The 20,541-nt window shown below is 44.0% G+C and overlaps 1 protein-coding gene across 2 annotated transcripts in view; it reads left to right on the forward strand.

Moving 5' to 3' along the window:
* cdh8 (cadherin 8) overlaps positions 1-20,256 on the forward strand; it is an 88,727-nt gene extending 68,471 nt beyond the window's left edge. For both annotated transcript variants that reach the window (XM_071896227.2, XM_078288889.1), the window contains 6 exons: positions 4,053-4,300; positions 12,158-12,294; positions 14,843-14,964; positions 15,711-15,828; positions 19,252-19,503; positions 19,705-20,256. In XM_071896227.2, the coding sequence (XP_071752328.1) occupies positions 4,053-4,300; positions 12,158-12,294; positions 14,843-14,964; positions 15,711-15,828; positions 19,252-19,503; positions 19,705-20,198 (1,371 nt within the window). In that variant the 3' untranslated portion in view covers positions 20,199-20,256. The remainder of the gene's footprint in view (positions 1-4,052; positions 4,301-12,157; positions 12,295-14,842; positions 14,965-15,710; positions 15,829-19,251; positions 19,504-19,704) is intronic.
* The last annotated feature ends 285 nt before the right edge of the window (positions 20,257-20,541 follow it).

Below are 20,541 nucleotides of genomic sequence, written 5' to 3' on the forward strand. Positions count from 1 at the left end.
AAGTAGGCTTGGGCCGATATTCGATATTATCAAATATCGTGATATTTTGTGAATATCGCGATATTACCCACGAATAAAATCAACAAACCTATAATCCAGTACTGGTAGGATAGTAAAAAAAATAAAATAATCATACTTGAAGTGAAAAATGTGTCTTTTTAATTTCCCTTTTCCACAATCAGTCTGTTTGTCTAGAAATAGCAGGAATGAGCAAATTACTTATTATTAATTGTTTCCTCCAACGCTTGAATAGTAAGATCAAATTTTTAGGCTGCTAATAATAATTATTATTATAGCCTGGAAATTTGATGTAATTTGGAAGAAATAAAATAAAATACCCCCCTAAAAAAACCTGGAAAAAAAAAAAATACCTGCGCGATAATAACGTACGGATATCGCAATATTTTGGCGGGACAGTATCGCGATATTAAATTTTGTATATCGCCCAACTAGAGAACAAAGCACTAAGTGCAACTACTCCGCCAACACGCCCCGTCTCTGTCAACAGCTGTACGGATCTATAAACCGCCATCTAACATGGAATTCAAATTATGAAAGATCCTTTGCGGCAAGGTTAAAACATATTGATCCGACTGAGGCTGGAGAGGCACAAACCAGGGGAGAGATTCTTTGCTGTTTGGGTTTTAAGCTTTTTATCTGCCAGCCCCCAGGCCTGTCGAGGGATGTTAGTGGGATGCTGAGCTTTCACCCCGGCAGCCAACGCTGAACTTTGATGTCTCTAAATGGCCCGTGTATACATACTGATTCGATGCTAAGGCTTGTGGGAGATTGAAGAATGACACAGTAGGGCTTTGGGAGGCGGGGGATGACGGCAGGGAGTGTTAACACAGGAGAAACAAAAAAAAAAAATCTCTCGCTGGTTGAGTGTAATTCCATTGTCCGATTTAAAAAAAAAAAAAAAAAATCGGTGTAAGGTGGGCTTTAAACCATGTTGTCTAGTGGGAATACATGAAAACATAAACCGGCTGTGCAACCACGACTCCAAAGTCCACCGTTTTCCTTTTGCACACATGAAACTCTCCAACAGTAGCTCTACAACAGTACCAGCGTGCATACTAATAAAAACCAAAGTGGCTCTCTCTGGATTACTTAGTCAAGTGCTGCGTGCGTTTATTGAATTAATAATTTGAGCGGGTCAAAATATGCCTTATATTCTCATTCCATGGCTCGAGTATTAGGCCAGATGTTCTTTTTGAATAGCATTATGGCATGCTGACCAGCCTGCATAGATAGTTTTGGACTTTGTAATTGATAATGTTTACTGGGAAAATAAAGTTGTTCCAATTTAACAAGGGTGATCAAAGTAGTTGTTTACCATCACATTTTACTTAAAACCCATTTAAGAGGGTTTTGTGCAATTAATTATGCTAATAATGAGTTGTGTGTACATGCTGTCAGAGGTGGAAATAATACAGAAATATTTTGATAAGTTGGAAGCACTGCTATTTCATCCAGTTTTACTTGTTATTAATTTTTTACATTGGAGTACTTGGCTATAAAATGATTGAAGCAAAGGTAAAAAAAAAATAGCTTACAAAAGATACTCAAGTACTTAATTAATATCAAGCAAAGATCATTGGGGATGAATGACTGTTTTACTGTAAATGCCAGATCTCATTGCCTAAAAATAAAATTGTAAATGCATTAAAAATAGTTAATAATAATTAATAATAAAAGTATACGCTTTTACATAAAAGATACAGCCTTTTAAAAGTGCTTAGAAAAGTTATGTCACTGTAAAAATCTAAGTAGGAGTCGTAACTATAGTGACTTTCACCTCTGCTGGTTAGCAATCAGTTATTCCGGTCCATTTTGGTCCATTTAAATGACTTTCAAATAATAAGTTAATATTAAAAACGAAGGGATTCCTCCATTTTCTCCATTTCCGTGTAATCATTTTGACTATTCAGCCACAGCCTCGCATAGGCTCCCACTCTCCGCTTCCCTCGGTATTAAAGTGGAATCCTTTGGCTCAGGGTCCGGCCACTCTCTCTGCAGAAGGAGGGAGAGAGAGAGAAAGAGAGAGATGGGGAGGGGGGGTGGGGGGGTTTAATAATGAAAGTGTTCCAAATAGCTTCTCCTCCGACTGTGGAGGAGTGGGGGTTTGGAGAGGCTGCAGGGGCTTTTCGGGTCTCTCTGCTGGTGCAGGAGTGTGGAAGTCAAAGCCCCGAGTCGCCTCCCCCCCACCCCCCCCCCAGCTGCTGCTGCCATCTCACAGCTGGACCCCCAAACACCCCCGCCCTCCTCCCCTTCCCCCCCAGAGCCCCCCAGTGCCGGCCCAGCTTGACCTTAGGAACCGCTCCTCTCTCTCTCTCTCTCTCTCTCTCTCTCTCTCTCTCTGTCTCACTGAATACATTTCTTTTTACTTTTTTGTTCATCTCTCTCCTCGTCGGCCCCTCTCTCTCTCCCCAAGCCAGCTCCTATCCCCTCAAGCGGCAAGGCCCAGTTTTGATTTCCCTATAAATCCTGGTTATGGAGCGTGGAAGTGACTTGATCCCATTATTCTAGTAGTATGAGAGCGACCAGAGGTGATTCAGAATGAAATTGTGACAGTCTGGGGTGTCCACGGAGATGCCAAGAGAATAAAATTGTGACATTTTTTACATTTTGCAAATATTAATGATGAGCCATTGGTAAAAGAAATACGGCGTGGCAATTAAAGGCAAGCAATTAAAGGGATGTGTCATTTACACAATGAAATCTCCAGCAACAAAATGTTATTTCTCTCTGGAAAATTACACCTTTTGTTGATGGTCTTGAATAAGCACTTGTTGTCATTCGTTTTATGTGGGCTGATTGTGATAGCAATATGAAAGCTCTAATAATCTGCTGTCACTGGGAGCATTAGCAGGAGGAATTGTGTTCTTTTATGGTGGCAAAAGGCTGAAAAATTATATTTTTCAGGTTGCACAAACATGAAAATTACATTCATTATGACTGATTAACAAATTTAAATCAAACTGTGCTCCGGAAACTGTTTAATAAATTCTGTTTATGTGAGGTTTCCGGAGCAGATGCCATGCTAGTAAAGCTAGGTATTATTGCAAGCACACACATATCCCAGAGGTGAAGTTGGGGTTATTGCTAATAATTCACAATGCTGTTCATGCGTTGGATTCTCAGCCTGGCTCTTTGCGAAGATGCACATGCATCGCTTACAAAAGAACATGAGGGTCATCAAGTCTGGTTTCAGACCAAGGGGAGAAAATGTGTTTTTTACTTGATTCTGACAGACACCCACTGCAAAAACTGACAAACTTGTTCAGTTATTGTATCTTGTATCCAGACTTACCAAGCTTATTTTAAGATTTTAGTAAGTTTTTAGTGAAATCATCTTACTGCACTGGCAGATAATTTTACCGGTTTCAACAAATTTTACTTTTTTCAGGAGAATGTAACTTGTTTCAGGACATTTACTTGGTAAAAGTGAAATTGCCTTGGAGAAAGTTTCTTGAAATAAGTCATATTGGCACATATCAAGTGAAATCTATTGAAACCAGCGAGATCATCTGCCAGTGCAGTGAGATAATTTGACTAAAAATATCACAAATTAAGCTGGATAGGTCTGGAAACAAGTAAAAATCACTTGACAGCTTGTCATTTTTTGCGGCGCAGGGGAGACCGGGGATGGTTGTAACACTTTTCGCATTTCTGTCCATATCTCCTTTCTCATTTGGAATAGATTTTTCAAAATCTGGTGTAAGCTTTTTACATCTGCCTAATACAAAACTAGCAGCTTCAACATCTCCATGGTACACAGAAAAAAAGTTAATTCTATCAGTAAAACACACTGCCTCAAAATCAGAAATTTGTCTCTAAAATTGGCAGTTTTCTTCAGAACCTCTTTTCTTTCCAAATGTGGGCCTGGGACTAAATGGAGTCTTGCTTATGATTGGAGAAATTTAAAGTGTTACAACTATCCCGTGTTACAACTATCCCCGGTCTCCCCTAACACCTCACACAGTAATGAAGCAGTTATTCTTGGACACACATTCACTGTTGACTGTCTCTGTCTTTGTCCCCCTCTACAGCCTTTAGACTTTGAGACCAAGCGAGCCTACACGCTGAAGGTGGAAGCCACCAACATCCGCTTTGAGCCCAACAGCGGCGGGCCCTTCAAAGACACGGCCACGGTGAAGGTGGCGGTGGAGGACTCCGACGAGCCCCCCGTGTTCTCCAAGCCCATGTACGTGCTGGAGGTGAACGAGAACGCCCCCATCAACACCGTCATAGGGACGGTCACCGCCCGGGACCCGGACTCCACCGGGAGTCTTGTCAGGTAAGGAGACCGGATGCAGTTTTCAATGTTGTAAACCAAGAGACAAATTCTGCCACTCCACTTGTTTCCAATGCAGTTTCACTTGTTTCAGGAATATTCTAGAAATGAGTGAGAAACAAGGAAGGCAGAATAAGGCAGATCACTGCACTACTATCTAGAAAATGACACTTGATTCTACAAAATTCTTGAAACAAGTTGATATGAATTGGAAACAAGTGAAATGATCTAACCCCACTGGCAGATTTCTTCACTTGTTTTAAGAAAATTATGATTTTACGACTCAATAATAGACTTAATGACTTGTTAAGATGCAGATTTTTTGCAGTGTGCTGTTGAGTGACGGGAGCAATCCGGGCCTTTTTAGAATTCCTGGTAGTGTATTTGAACCGGAAAAAAGGATCTTTAGTGTAACTTCAAGGCGCGATGTCCGGGACAGGTTAACATTTCACTCTTTCCCAGGATATAATGAGTTCTGTTTAATAAGAGGGGTTGACACTGAGGCATGCAATTATACGGCTTCCTACCTGTAACCTTTGAAAACACTGGCGGTGAGGTGGCGAGCCGCTGATTGCTCCCGTTTCCGCCGGAGCCAGGTGTAATAAAAGTGGACATCGAGGTGGAGGCAGCACAACTTTTCTCTTTCAGCGCGTGACCGACCGGCTGGCCGGCCGGCCCCCGCTATATTCTCCACTTGTGTGTGACTTATTCTCGGAAATACCACAAGGGCACCTTGAGGATAGGTTATACAGGCAATTTCTCTCCCTCCATCTTGGCATTTCATTAATTCTCCAGCGACTCGCCGGCCGCATTCCCGGGACAACACTCAACAGGTTGTGTGTAATTGCATGGCGAGCAGAGAGCAGGCTGGGTTTCGTAGATTGGCTGCGGCGAGAGCAGGGCCCAGTTCATTCTGCTGTTTTTTTTTTTTTTTTTTCTGGCCGCATCCTCATGTTTAGCGATGAGATTGCCGAGAGGAATTGAGCCCTAAAGTTGCACGGTGTCCCTCCCTTGGTAAAAAGAGAAGGAAATTTCACGTATAATGACATCTTTTGCTCTTCTCCGACCTCATTTCTTGTCATGGTACCACTGTGTTTGTCAAGTTTTTTTGTATTTTTGTATTTTGCGATACAGTTTTGTAAATGATTGTTTAAGGGATTCGATCAATCAATCATTATTTTCTCTACAGTACATCTAAGCCCAATGTATTACTTTATATTCCACATTCATATGAGAGTAAATTGCTCTCTGAAAAATATAAATTACAAATTCAAATAATCAAAGCAGCTTAAAGCCTGCTTTTTCTGAACTATGGATTAAGGTTACTTCTTATTTGCTGAATTCCTCTTGTTTTATTCACCTCCGTCTGGGCTCACACTACTCAAAGAAATAACGATTCAATAATGTGCCAACGCGCATAAAGATGGCAGCGCCCTGCTTTGATGACATCTTCTCGCACATTTCCCAGGTCCAGACGTCAACATCGTCTTTTGGCAGTTGCTAAAGCTCTGAGAACAGAAACAGTGCGGGTCGACTCAAACGAATGCAGGAGGCCGCCATCTTTCCGCGCCAGATCTTTGGCTTCCTTCCTATTGTCAGTTTTTTTTTTCTTTCCGCCGAGGTCACCCGCTGCGCCCTGCTGCAAACACTTACAGTGTTCATTATGCTTTTTAATCATAAATCGCACACATCTACGGAGAAGTTGAGTTATTCTCAGAATGGATCAGGAGCTCCAAGGGCATGGTGTGACCGCGTGGCCAAAAAGTCCCTCGCAATCTGACACAGGCTGAAGCCTTTACTTTGAGCTGTTAAGATTGTTCAAAAGCGCCCTTTTCTCAAACATGTAATTTTATTCTCCCGGAGAAAGAACCGCTGACTTTGTACATGTAAGTGCTTAATGGAATGCTGCATTAACAGACTGCCAACTCCAGTGAAGCCATTGATCACTGAGACAAAAGCAGTCCCCTCCAAGATAAGGCTGCAATTGCCCTGACACACAACTAGACATTTTCTTGCCAGTTTGCATTTTGTCACGACAAATTGCTTCGCCACAACATGTGATTTTCTTTTTAAGTCCAAACGTACATTTTTTTCCCTTGCAGATCCTCAAGATGTGCGCGATCTATCACAGATGTCAAGTGTTTTCTTTGTGGTTGGGGGGGGGGGTGAGATGAAACAAACGAGTGCCACGGAGGGCTTAATATGATGCATGGCTCTCACTGAAGTCCATTTTGATTTTTACTTCCAGCCAGGGTTTGTGCTAGCCGGTAACCACGGGGTTCTGGCCCGCTGGAATGATTACAGTGTGGAAGATTTTAATCCTCGCGGACATACTGGCTGACAGAAGGCTGTAGCCTAAGTAATGCCTCTTACGAGAGCAGAAGTATGCTCTGAATGATGGGAAATCTGGACAAAGTCAAGGCTACTCAATTGGGCAAACATTTAGACTTTGAGATTGACAGCAGGTTGTTTATAGAGGCTCGAAATTGTTAGAAACAGAGCAGAGACATAGCTATTATTCTATAAAAATGTGATGTTGTATGCTGTGAAACAAAGACTTAATATATGCCACGTATTGGTCATTTCCATAATCATCTTTTTCTATCTTACCATATCATGTGTGGCAGGTCATACGTTTTTTTTACCAGTTGATCAGCCTCCACTGTTTCTGCCTCCCTCACTATTTCTCTCTCTTACGTTTTCGGTTTCAAAATTGAGTAAATGGTTAAAAAAAAAAAGCTGTTGTTAAACGTGGAGCCTTGGTGGAGTAGCGGAAGCATTTACAGCGGCATTAGGTTCTGACCTCCGCCATCTGAACGAGCTCTCGAGCAAACCGCTGCGATTGGAACACGCTCTCCACCCGAAGCCCCTGACCGGACCGGGGCCGAGCCGGTGGAAAGTCTAAATCCACTCGGGGGCGAGTGGCGCGGCGAGCTCCGGTGTCCTCTGCACTCGGGAGACAAACAACCCCTTAGCTGTACTTAATGCATCCAACCAAACAAGATTTCAGGTGCACTTCCATTCCAAATACGGTCCGGGCATCGCTTCTCTCTGGAACCTGTGCGCTGTTGTTTTCCACCTGACTGATCACAAACAAACACGAATGTGACATTTGGCATTGCTTGGACGGTCACTCGGGTGGTTGGGAGTTGTCTGACTTCTCCTGCTGGATTTGTCTGAAAATGTTCCTGGATGTTTTTTTATACTACTCTGGTTGGAGATACTTTTATTACTCTGTGCAAGTGTGACTTAGATTATGAGGCAAAAACTGCATCACATGTAGGTCCTGGATTCAAATGTATTTATAATAAACCTCAATCTACATGGCACAGCAGATGGGTTGGTCTGAGTGTATCAGGGTGATTCAGATAGTGTCCGATGATTCGTCAATCAAAATTGTATTTAATTGACTAAAATTGTCAAAAATGTCTGTCATTTTTTCATGGTACACATAGCTCACCTGTCTAATAATCCAAGTAGGTTTACGACAAATGCTAAGAATCATTTGGAAATACTATTTGACTCACACTCACATAAAAGTCACATGTGAAAACCTCAAACCTCAAATTCAAAGCACATGTGCTTTGAATTCACATTCTAGATGAAGTGGGGGGGGGGTTTTGTTTGTTTTTTTTGCCACATACAGTATGAACATTTTTTCACATTTTCACCTGCCATTAGATATGTCAGTATTTGTTTCACATGTGAAAACACACATGTGAATTCGAAGCACATGTGCTTTCTGGACACATGATGGTTTTCACATGTGAACAGTTTTTCTCACGTTGTATTCTGACGTCAGTTTTTTACTTCAGATGTAAAACATATTCCATTTCTAGATAAAGAGGTTTTTTTTTGCCACATATGAAAATTTTTTCACATTTTCACCTGCCATTGGATATGTCAATATTTGTTTCACATGTGAAAACTTCATTTCACATGCAAAGAGACAATTCACAGGTGAAAATGTCGATGGGAAATTCCACAAAGCACATGTGCTTTGAATTCACATGTGACTTTTTTGTAAGGGCAGATCTGGCAGCAGTGCCCACATTGTCTGATGAGAGAAACTAAATGACTGTATTTTATTCCAAACTATCTGCGGCGTGACAGGCGTTGCCAAAATCCTCGAAAGGTTTTAAACAAGCTCAATTTACATTTTTCCCTTCATCTTCTTCATTTTCATTTTCTGTTTCCGTTGAAGGAAGCAGCACGAACGTAAAGGGTTTTTTTTTTTTCTGCCAGTAAGGCGTATTAGAAATGATCATAGCAGTGAGGGGGAGTGAGTTGCAGGTCTTGCTGAGTAATTCTGCAAAGCTTGTCTGTTTTTTTTCCTCAGGTTTTTCCTACGCTGTTTTACCACAGCTGACAGCTGACATGTTGCATATGGTAATACAAGGAGTCGTGTAAAAGAGATGGTTTCAGAATGAATGGAAATTTAATGTCAGGCAGACCTTTCTTTCTGGCGGAAGCCAGTTTTCACTTTTAATATTTTCGGTTGTGTTTATTTGCTGGGGGTTTTTTTTTTTGAGGGGGAAAAAAAAATCGCACAGGGTCTGAGATCCAACCTGAATAAAAAAATAACAAAACTGGTCAGCATGCAGGGGACGGCGAAATTAGTTCTACATCTGTGATCCTCCCGGTGGAATTACTGACCTAATAACAAGCAGGAATGTCATGGAGGCATTTTGTTCTCTGCGGAAACAAAAAAAAAAAAAAGCATTTGTTCTCAATCTTTTCACCCCTTCTCCCCCCTTTTTCCGCAAACACACGCAGGCACACATTCACTCAGTGTCACACATTCGCACACATGGACACAAAAACATGGACACACACACACACACACACACACACACACACACACGCCCTTCCACGGCTGCTTGACCTTTAGTGCCTCTTATTGACATTATGCCACATAACTAGAGGTCATAGAGAAATTCTCGCCATCTTCGAAACCACCGGCTCTGTCCTCCTGGAGCGAGAGGTCGATTCAGTACTCTGTTAGGTTGAATCACTGTCAGTGGGCTTGTGCTGCTTCACTGTGATGCTGAGCCTTTGCCACAGCGGCATCACCGGCGCTCACGGTTGTAAATGGCGGCAGATGTCGCGGATTGCCGCGGCGAGCTTGTTGTCGTGTCCCAGCTTGGCTCATCACTTCCCTCCAATTAGGTTTTCGAGATCAGACGACATCGTCCGCTATTATTTCATCTCTTCATTTTATCGTTAACGTAATGATCTGTGCCGTTTTCATACCGTAGGCATAAATCTATAGCCGGTTCGTGAAAGCTTTTACATTTGTTGTTCTAAACTGGTAGCTCTTCACTGGGAAAAAACAATAAATCCAAGGAAAAAGACGTCACAGTACTTTGATTGACAGGATTGACTCTTAGTTATCTCAGTGTTCCCGCTTTTATTTCGGAGTTTTAAGACGCACAGCACAACAACCATCACACTGATGTGTGAATGACGGGTGTTGATGATTTAATTAGCCCACATGCTGGCTATCAATCTATTTTTGATATAGACGCTGAGCACTTCTGGATATCGCTCGCTCTTGCCTTAAGAACGCCACGCCGCTGTAAACCATTTGGCGCAAAACAGCGTCTACGTGACGTTACTTAACGACCGGATTGAGGTCAGTCCAATGGCATTTAAAGGCGCGGGGAAGTACGGGGGAAAAGCTGAAAAGAGACGATATCCACACACACACACATGCTCACATCACACTCAGGCAAGCCGCGCACGTCCAACACTGGAGATCATTTTTTATTTGCTTTTAATTCTTTTCACATCACGCTGTCAGCTTGACTGACAGGTGGCAGAACATTTCAGGGTCTGTCTCCTCGCCTCCACGTGAGGCTGTCAGAGTTTGACTGGGATCCACTCAGTCTGCAGAAGAGAGGCTCGCTCCCAGGTGGTTTGTTGCTGTCTGCCTGTCTTGAAAGTGCTCTGCGTCTGCGGGGCGAGAGGGAGAGGGAGAGAGAGAGGGAGGGAGGGAGGGGAGGAGAGGAGAGGGAGGAGAGTCCTCGCGGACCTCTCCTAGCCCGGCGTCTAGAGGATTTTACACCATTTCATCTCAAAAATGGAAATGTCACGGCTCGGTACATCTCCCCAACAATTGGAATCTGGGCCAGCGGTTTATTTATTTCATTTCGCCTCCATTCTTGTATAAGCAGCAGCCAACACCCCCCCCCCCACACACACACACACACACATACCCCCCACCCCCCCCACCCTCTCGTCTAAATTGTTGTTGTGATTTTGTCTTTGTGTTTTATGGTGCTTTCTCTCTATTTCTCTCTCTCCATCTTCACCTCTCTCTCTGTCTGTCTGTCTGTATCTCTTCTCTCTCTCCCTCCCTCTCTCTCGTATAAAAACTGCAGGGTTCCTGTCAACAGGTCTCCACTGATAGGGATGAGCAGTTCCACTGTGAGATGGGATGAGACCCAGGGTTAGGAAGGAAGGGAGACTGGGGTGAGCGGGGCTCCTGGTGGTGGAGGGATGTCTGCGCGGGGGAAAGGGGGTCGGGGGAAAGAGAACCTCTGGGAATTGGATAGGGGGATTGGATTAGAAATGGCTAGAGCACCAGCTAGACAGGGGAAGGAAGGAGGAAAAAAAAAACCTCTCTGACTCGTACCGAATAACGGTTTTAGGGAGAGTGGGAGATTGTAGAGGGAGGGAGCGAGAGTGAGACAAGCGAGAAACGAGAACGAGGGACAGTTTGTCCCGAAGTTATCTAAGCGCCTGCGTGGCACATGGTGTAATTAGCTCACGTGAATCACGGGGGCCTTGTGCTTTGGGTGAGTAGGATGTTTATGACAGGCACACATAATGGCAAACGGGACGTGTGAAACGAACGATGACCCGTAATGACAGATTTCTTTTTTTGGTCCGTTTTGTGTGGGCTCGTCCTAAGAATTGGCGCCGCGCGCGCTGCGACATGAAAAGAGAGATTTCACAGTTTTGAGCGGCATCGGAAAATGCACTCTTATGTCCGCTCCGATTTCGCACCCCGCTGCTGGAGTCTTTGGTGACTCGCCGCTGTATTTAGAAAGACTGTACGAAGCTTCGAGTCACGGTGAAGTGACGCCAGAGTGGCCATCTGGAAGTGCTTCTGTCTGCGTCCGTCTCCTCTGAGAGCAACTTCCCTCTCTTTCCTCCCGAAACTCCGATTTTGAGTTTGAGTCACCGTGTCTCAGGTCACTGTGCCACAGTCAGAGTCGATACAATGAGGCAAATGGAAGGTTTTACAAATGCAGCCCTTGGAACGATGGTTGATGAATTCTAAAGATGCACCGCCTGACTGACAAGGACTTGAACTTGGGTCCGACCACATAGTTTATGGTTTGGCCTGCAAAACAAGACATATAGCATCAGTCAAGGTTACACATTACACATTGGTCAAAGGTTCATCTCCATTACATTCATTATACCCCCTCACCCCACCCTACAGCTTCTGCGCTGTCCTAACTCATTAATGCAAAGCCTTTGGGAGCCATTGCGTGCTGACAGATCCCAAACAGGGTTAACACCACCCCATCTCTTACCCTGACATAACATGTACTAATGGTCTATTTGTAGGGGGAAGGCGTCACCGCGGCGAGAGGAGCGCCTCTCGGACCTTATTGGGCTTTAACGCCCCCCGCTGCTAATGTGAAGGCTGTAATTACTCCTCAGATGATAATTATTGACTTCCTACTGCTTTTAATGTGCATTAATCTACAGGTCCCTCTTGATGGATAAGGCCCCATTAGCCACAGCGCCCGAGGGACTGTGTAGGGCGCTTCGGCGGTGCGGTCTTCAGTGTGATGTGGACTCTAGACGGTTTCGTGTGAAATTTCTGATCGCTTGTCTCGGCAGGTACTTCATCGATCGGCACACGGACCTCGAGAGGCAGTTCAATATCAACGTGGACGACGGGAAGATCACGCTCGCCAAGCCGCTGGACCGAGAGACCGACATGTGGCACAACATCACCGTGACGGCCACAGAAGTCCGTAAGTAACCTCTCCTCGCTCCGTGCCCACCCCCCCCCCCCCCCCCCCCCCCGCTTCTTTGTTAATGAACGGTAATCTCCTGTTTTCAAAATCAACCGGCAGATTAAAGCCGAGAGCTGCAAGGGAGACCCGAGTCTTCTGAACGACTTCACGGGCTGCCTCAGTCAAAGGAGCCACCGGCCTGCTGGCTGCACACAATCCTCCGCGCGACAGTATGCCGCTTTGTAAACCATCGCTTTTAATCGCTCGGCGAGTACGGCACAAACAATTAGCGTTTGAATCCACAGAGGCAGTAAATACGTTAATTTGCTGAGTTTTGATTGAATTAAACAGCTCAGTAGTCAATTTGTGGAAGTGCAAGAACATTAAGACGTATCAAATAAACAGTTTTAAAGACATGCTCCACAGTGGATTGCTCCAACGCCAGCATCCATTACAGATTAAAGAACATCTGCGAAGCGCAAAACTCACTGACTACGTCGAAAATCTTGCAGGCAGAGCTACAAACAGCTCAAACCATATGTAAGGCTTTATTTGCATACAGATTGTTTCAGGGGGGCTGTATGTTGTGATAAAACTTAATGTACCCCTTAAAGCTATTGGAATAGAAATTTACACAGCTTGTAACTTTCTTTCTCTCCTCCCCTGCTCTATCTCTCTCTCTTTCTCTCTCTGCCTCCCTCTCTCTCTCTATCTGTCTCTGTCTTTTCTTAATCAAAGGAAACACACATTAATTGTCAGGCTAAATGAAAGCCAGAACACAGTGTTCTGGCCACGCAACGCAGCAGAAAAAACCCCGGCATCATAGCAGCCCGTTGGATAAATTGAATGTGTCTCGTTCGATAAGGTGTTTGTCTTGTCACTTCTTGCACGCCATACATTTAAACTGCGTTTTCATGCCCGCTGGCAAAGTAACTGTGGCTCGAGATAGCGGCGTCTCTGTGCACACCTAATAGGAATTTACCAAAATAAATATGGCAGTTTGCTATTCTTCACGGGGGGGAGGGGAGGCCGGTGTCTTCTCTGGCGTGAAAAGGAATAGATGTGTTCCCAGTTCTATCCCGGTGCCATTTGCCACCCAAACGGAGCCGCGTTCTGCCGCCTCGCACCAGTTGACATCTGACTAATCAGATTCTATTCCCCGTCTGCCGCTGAGGCAAAGTCACTTTTGTAGGGGGGGCTCTTTACTCTAGCTCTCTCTCTGCCCTACTCTATCCATCTATCACTGTCTATCAGACTGTCAATTTCCACTCTCCTCTCTGCTTACCTCTCTTATGCGACTCGTCTCCTGGGCCCACCGGTGGGCATTTATTTCTGGGGCACATGTCCACCACTCCATGGCTAGTTGTTAAAGGGAATATAGATATATAGATATATATATATATGACTATGAAATATTTTCATATTGGCATTTAGATACTCTCTATAGGGCAATTTAATATAACATGACAGACAAAGAAAAGAGCGCCACCTACAGAAACTCAAACTGCATCAAAAAAAGAAAATTCAAGGAGAAAGACATCACAGTGCTGGACACACTGTTTGATTGACAGGTGATCTCTGGGAAGTGCAGTGCAGAAACACCACAGCAATGAGCGCTGAGCACCAAAGATGGAGACTAAATTAAAAAAAAACAAGGATCTTGTGAATTACCACTTTAAGATGATATTCAGTTTCAGGCCAGTTAAAAGAATTTACTTACTTTTTGTGTCAAGATTCATGCGTTCTCAAAAACTCAGATGTGACCTGATTTTCTCAGGAGTCCTCATGACATCGGCTGCGTCTGCCTCCAAACTGGCCACTGTCACTCTAACAGACAGCCTCACTGCTCAGCATAACTTACGCCTGTGCCAAAACATCAAGAGACTGTCATTCACATTTTAAACTAGAGCAGTTTTCTTTCCGGGACGAGCCGTGTGGCCCCGGCTAAACAACACCGGTGTCGTCGGCCACAGTGACACAGCCCTCTGGGGTCCAAATTAATAGATAATTGCTTTTAAAGTTGGCATTTGCACCACTGATTAATAAATACAATCGTTTACAGGGACTCTCGAAAGGGACTGTCAATTACCGCTAATGAATAATTCCAATCAAAATCTAATCTAATTAAACTGCCTTTTATTGTCTTTTTAGACTTCAGCTGCCATTGGCTCATTAATATGCATGTTTTAACCCTCATGTTTTAAACATTACAGTGTACAGGGGATTTCAAAAGCACTTTGAATGGGATATATATATATATATATATATATTTTTCTTTTTTTTCTTCTCGTGCCTAGATTCCTGTTTTGCATCGCTGATACCAGCTAAAAATTTAGATTGATGTGGCTTATCATCTGTCCTCCCATCAGCCCCGGAAATGAAGGGAGAAATAAAGATGAAAAAAAAAAAAATTTAAAACTGGGTCAGAGAATTTACCTGTGCAACCTTGTTTTATCCGGTTATACTTTGCTCAATGTCTTTTATTTTTCTACCTCTTCCTGTCTCTCCCTCTCCTTTATCCATCTATCTATCTATCTATCTATCTATCTATCTATTTGTATATTAGGAAACCACAGTCAGATATCGAGGGCAATTGTGGCCATCAGAGTAATGGACATTAATGACAATGCCCCTGAGTTTGCCACCGAATACGAGGCCTTCTTGTGTGAAAATGGAAAACCTGGACAGGTAAGGAAAGAAGGGGCCCATCTATCAAACCTGCAATCTATCTCTCTTTCTCTCTCTCTATCCCTCTCTTTCTCTCTCTCTCTCTCTCTCTCTCTCTCCCCTCCCCTGTAATGATTGACCATGGTGAATTATAGCCTATTTATTTCACTGGGAAACTACGGAGGTGGGAGCGGCGTCCGTTTTTTCCCCGCAACAGTCCTCCCTTGACACAGTGTGTGCGGAGCAAAGGGGAAATGAGAGCAGTCAGGATTGATCAGAGTGGATCATAATTCAAGACTGTCTTTCATGTCCTCCTCCAGATGGCACAATGCTTCCCCCAGCCAAAAATCCTGGACAAGTACTTAGCATTCTCCTTCCCATCAATCGCCCTCATTCAGAGGACCTGCGTACAATAGGGAGCTTTACTGAAAGGGGTGAAAAAAAGGAACGGGGAAAAAAAAAAGGGAAACGGGACTGCGGGGCCTGAATTCTAATTTCCAATCAATCATAAAGACATACAGCACGATAAGACCTATGATGACAGATTAACAGATAGAGCCAGGAGCCTGAAAGTGTGCCAGACTAGACAGGACCTCATTGATAATAATCTCAAACTCCAGGAATGAATAGGGCATATATTTCATCTGGTGTGAGCCAGCCAATGTTACACTGAGACAATTTGTGATGGCAAAAACAAAGTAATGAATAGCCTGACTCCTCTAATGGCTTTGGGCCCTCCCTCCATGTGTCTTTTTGTCTCAACGCAGGTGATCCAGACTGTCAGCGCCGTGGATAAAGACGACCCAATCCAGGGCCACTATTTTGACTACCGCCTCGTCCCGGAGATGCTCAACAACCCCAATTTCACCATTAAAAACAACCAAGGTGAGAGAAGAAAAGAAGACACCGAAAAGTAGCTCTTGTGTGACTGAAGTTTCTGCAAATTCCTCCGATGGCTTTTCATTCTAATCCCTATCCCGAGGCATATTAGCCACACTGGAGATGAAATCTGGTGGATCAGTGTAGCTCACAATTAGCAGATGTGAAATTGTCTGGACACCAGTTTTCTCTTTACTCCCCAGTGCGTTTTGAGGGAAACTAAATGAATGGGATCCAAATGGCTTTTCCTGGTAGTCTCGCAGCTCAATGTAGGGTGACTTCCTGGGAGCTGCTGCAGCGTGGCAGATGGCACTAAATTTATTTGCTAAATACTCTGATTGGTTTATTTGCCGTTTCTCTCTTTCTTTATTTCATTCTTCTTCTCGCGCCTCCCCTCCGTCACTCGCTCTGAAGAGGCTGCGTTCGTCCTGATGTTGTGTAATGCTTTCGGCTCGGGGCAAAAAAATCTTCATATGGTACTATCCTTCTGTTTTGATGCAGAAGCTGCAGGCTAGCTAGCATAGGAGCTGCAACCTCTCATTTGGCAGAGAAAGGAGTCCGTAAAAAATCAGGACATCAAAATGGACTGGCTCTCTTTTTATCAGGAATGAAAACCTTACACTGTGGAAACAGGTACATTAGGTAGCAAACATAATAAGATATCATTGTAAGAACCACGGACAACACATTAGGGAGGAAGAAAGAAAGGGATTTGTAAAGAAATAGCCAATACTATTCACATCTCATGCGTCACATCCAGCAAAAACCTGTCCAAAGAACAGACTAAATTTCTTCTTGTCTTCTTGTCTATCTTAGAAGAGAGTTATTTAGATATGAAAAAAAATAGTATATACATTCTTCAAAATGTTTAAAGATTCCCCTTTGAAAAAATATATCCCTTTGCATCTCAAAACAAAATCTAAACAATTAGACATCAAATACTAAGATCAAAGAGTCTGTGGTTAACAATAAAATCACAGAGTATTTGATCTTTTTTAGACTTTGGTCAAATATTAACTCTGTAGGACGATCCCTGGGATGCGTGTCTTAGCAACCAATAAATCCCTTTTTTGGCCCTCTTTTCATAAGTCATAAAAAAGAAGAATGGTGGTGCCTGGATAGCTGAATGCACTGTGGAACTTGAAAGAAAAAATCCCTCCACTTTTGGATGGAATTTGATTCAATAGTGAAGTGCTGTTTAAGATTTCCAGACTCGAGTTAAGCACCACAAAGAATGTGGAACATGAGCTCGGCCCAAAATACCCAGGCCGTCTTACCATGGATCAAACTGTAAGAGTATAAGGGGCATACAGGTACATGAACCCTGCCCTTTTGTTAAGAGCAGATTTAATAAGTTTCTTAAGATGATATTACAGATAAAACTCCCACCAGAAATGTTTCACCAGTATAAGCACATCTTTCCGGTAGACCAAGCAACATAAGGGTGTATTTTCCCTTACAATGTGCACTGCCTGCAACGGAATTAATTGCGTTATGTGTGTTTCTACTCCATACCATAACATACCCATGCCAACCACTTGTGTATGGTACTGCTAATGCTTAACACGAGTGAAGGAGGCCCCCCGCACAATATCCCCCCAGCACTTCAGTGACTATTTCTATCTGAATCGGCAGCTGTGGGAGACACTTCACTGAAGAGTGTCAGGCCCCTGTGAGCCTCTGTGTGCTGCTTTTGTTTGCGATGATGAGTCTAATTGTAGGGATTGTGCTGTGAAGAGGTTAGGGGTTGCCCACACCAGGGAGAAGGGCTAAGGTTCTGACCAGCTGTGCACAAGATGCTGAGGACTCTGACAACTCTATTATTTTACATAGCTTGTGGTCTCTGGGTATAGCTTCATAAAGACTTAAAGCGACACTAGGCGAGATTGTTGTGTAAAGATACAAAGCGTTATCAGCCTAAATGACAAAGTAGGACAGAGAAGAGTGTCCCATCGGCGGGACGCTCTTCTCTGTTGCAGGTCCCTCAGATGCAGTAGATTCATCCTATTTGCCCAAATGAAATTCTGGTGTCAGGTATGAACACTGTTGGGAAACTTAAGGGTGAAATGCAAACTGTCTCCCAAACAGCAGTGAGTGAGGCTCTGTCCAGACCAACATTAGATCTTTTGCGTCTCTTGTCCCTTTGGTTTCCTTTGGTATAAAGCATCACAGACCAGCCGGATTGGCAACATTGAACGTGCTGTTTGTGTACTGACATCACCTTACAGGATTTCTGGGTATTGAAGTTCAAAATGTTTTCACACAGTTTCCTCTCACTGCCATTTGATGCCACCAGCATGCAAAGTTACGTAGTGTAGCTTTAATTCAAATTATATTTTGCTTTTGGTAAGATGAAACTGACTAATGTTTCAATGTATAGAATGTCTCCATCAGAATCCATCAGTCAGTGCGTAATGAAACACGGGTAATTTATCTGAATAAAAAAAACAGTATTTTTGTGCTAGTTAAATCTATTTAAAGGTGATCTACAGTACAAGACTGTCCTACTCTTTGAGCAGCGGTCTCCTTATGTGGATGGGCTCAGGGGTGCGAAATGTCTGTTTAATTCTATTTTTACCTTCAATAGTTGCAGAGAAAATGTAAATGACCCGTTTATATAAGGACAAGCCCAGATGCTTTCCTACAGTATAGTAGGTTCTTCTAATGAATGATCCAAATGAAATAGGACATGCCAATGTTCACAAAGCAGAGCGTACCGTGTTGTGGCAGCACTAGCACGAAAGATTTTGAGCCTGTGTTCACATCAGTTACAGATAGAGCAAAGCAAACAATCCTATCGTGAAGCACTCTGCCTTTTGATAAGTTTGGTCTGTCAACACGGATGTCTCAACACGGCCTGTCTCGCCATAGTGTACATCACCAGATCTATTTTCCCTCTCACTTCAATGCACCCTCAAGCAGAGAGGCAAAGGTTAGACTATCAGAAATCTTGTACGTTTTCCATAAGATCAGCAGGAGTAGATTCTTATGGGAATGCGAGTGTTTGATAATGTGAGCGGGGTAAGGAGAGCCAGCTAATGAGCAGGCAGCTTCACAGAAGTGTCATCAAAGAGCAGCTGGCACCTCTCTGGGTCGACATGTGCCATCTTCTAAGTCAGTGTCGCCTGCCGCGGCCCCTTCATTTCCTCGGCTTTCAAAGGGGATGACAAACTCGGCTCGCTTTCCTTCAGGATTCCCAAATTGGGCTGTCGTGGAAAAGGAAGGTGGCTGAAATCCATCAACAGTATTGGAATGTGAGAACGCTAAAAAGCTTTGCGACGCTTGATGTGAAATTAGTTTACCCTCATGCTGCACTGATCTTCACACAGTTTAATAATAGAACTTCAGTCTGTCGCTATCATGAATAGTAATGGATTTTTCATTCATCCTCGCAAAAGTTCATCTCTGGCTTTACCTCTCCCCCAACAGACAATTCAATCAGTGTTCTAGCCAAGCATGACACCTTCCGAAGACAGAAACAGGAGATGTACTTCCTGCCAATCATTGTGACAGACAACGGGAATCCGCCAATGAGCAGCACCAACACCTTGACCATCCGAGTCTGTGGATGCAGCAAGGAGGGCATCGTCCAGTCCTGCAACGTGGAGGCCTATGTCCTGCCTATCGGCCTTAGTATGGGAGCTCTCATCGCCATTCTGGCCTGCATTATACTACTGTTAGGTAGTGTATTTCTACTTCATATCACTATTACTATGAAACAGGTTTACAAACCTAGATGAAGAATTTCGCAATCTGATCACAATGGACCTAATCTTCTTACAGTGTCCAAAAGTTCATCTGTCACACTGCTTGTCAAAGCATGACCTAGAATTCTCTGTCTTTCTTTCTTTCTTTCTTTGTTTCTTTCTTTCCTTTTGACAGTAATTGTCGTGCTGTTTGTGACCCTGAGGAGACACAAGAATGAGCCTCTGATCATCAAGGATGACGAGGACGTCAGGGAGAACATCATCCGGTACGACGACGAGGGAGGCGGCGAGGAGGACACGGAGGCCTTCGACATTGCCACGCTGCAGAACCCGGACGGCATCAACGGCTACCTGCCGCGCAAGGACATCAAGCCCGACCTGCAGTTCATGCCCCGGGCGGGCCAGCACTCGGGCCCCAACGGCGTGGACGTGGACGAGTTCATCAACGTGCGGCTTCACGAGGCGGACAACGACCCCACGGCGCCGCCCTACGACTCCATCCAGATCTACGGATACGAGGGCCGGGGATCCATCGCCGGCTCCCTCAGCTCACTGGAGACGGCGTCGTCGGACTCGGACCAGAACTATGACTACCTCAGAGAGTGGGGTCCGCGCTTCAGAAGACTTGGGGAGCTCTACTCAGTGGGCGAGAGCGACCGAGAGACTTGACCTACGGTTCGGTAGAAAAAAAGACCTTTCTGATTTTTTTCTGTCCACATACTTGTGTATTAAAAACGCTAGGGGGTTTGCTGGCTTTTAGAAACAGCTGTTTAAAAAGAAAAAAAAAGTTAATAACAAGGGGGGCCACCTTTTTGTATTCTTCTTAGAGTGAGGTATAGCAGTCGTCATCCACTACGTCAAGCGCATTGTAATTGTTGAGCCAAACAATGTCTTTATTAGGAGATCTATGATTCTTGTGGAGTGTAACTTAGATTCCGTCGTGGAGTGTCTAGCAGTATTTTGGGTATTTGTCATTTGCTGTGACTGCCAGAAGCAGAAAAATCCTGGGATT

This window comes from Centroberyx gerrardi, chromosome 1, assembly GCF_048128805.1.
Source record: "Centroberyx gerrardi isolate f3 chromosome 1, fCenGer3.hap1.cur.20231027, whole genome shotgun sequence".
Taxonomy (NCBI): domain Eukaryota; kingdom Metazoa; phylum Chordata; class Actinopteri; order Beryciformes; family Berycidae; genus Centroberyx; species Centroberyx gerrardi.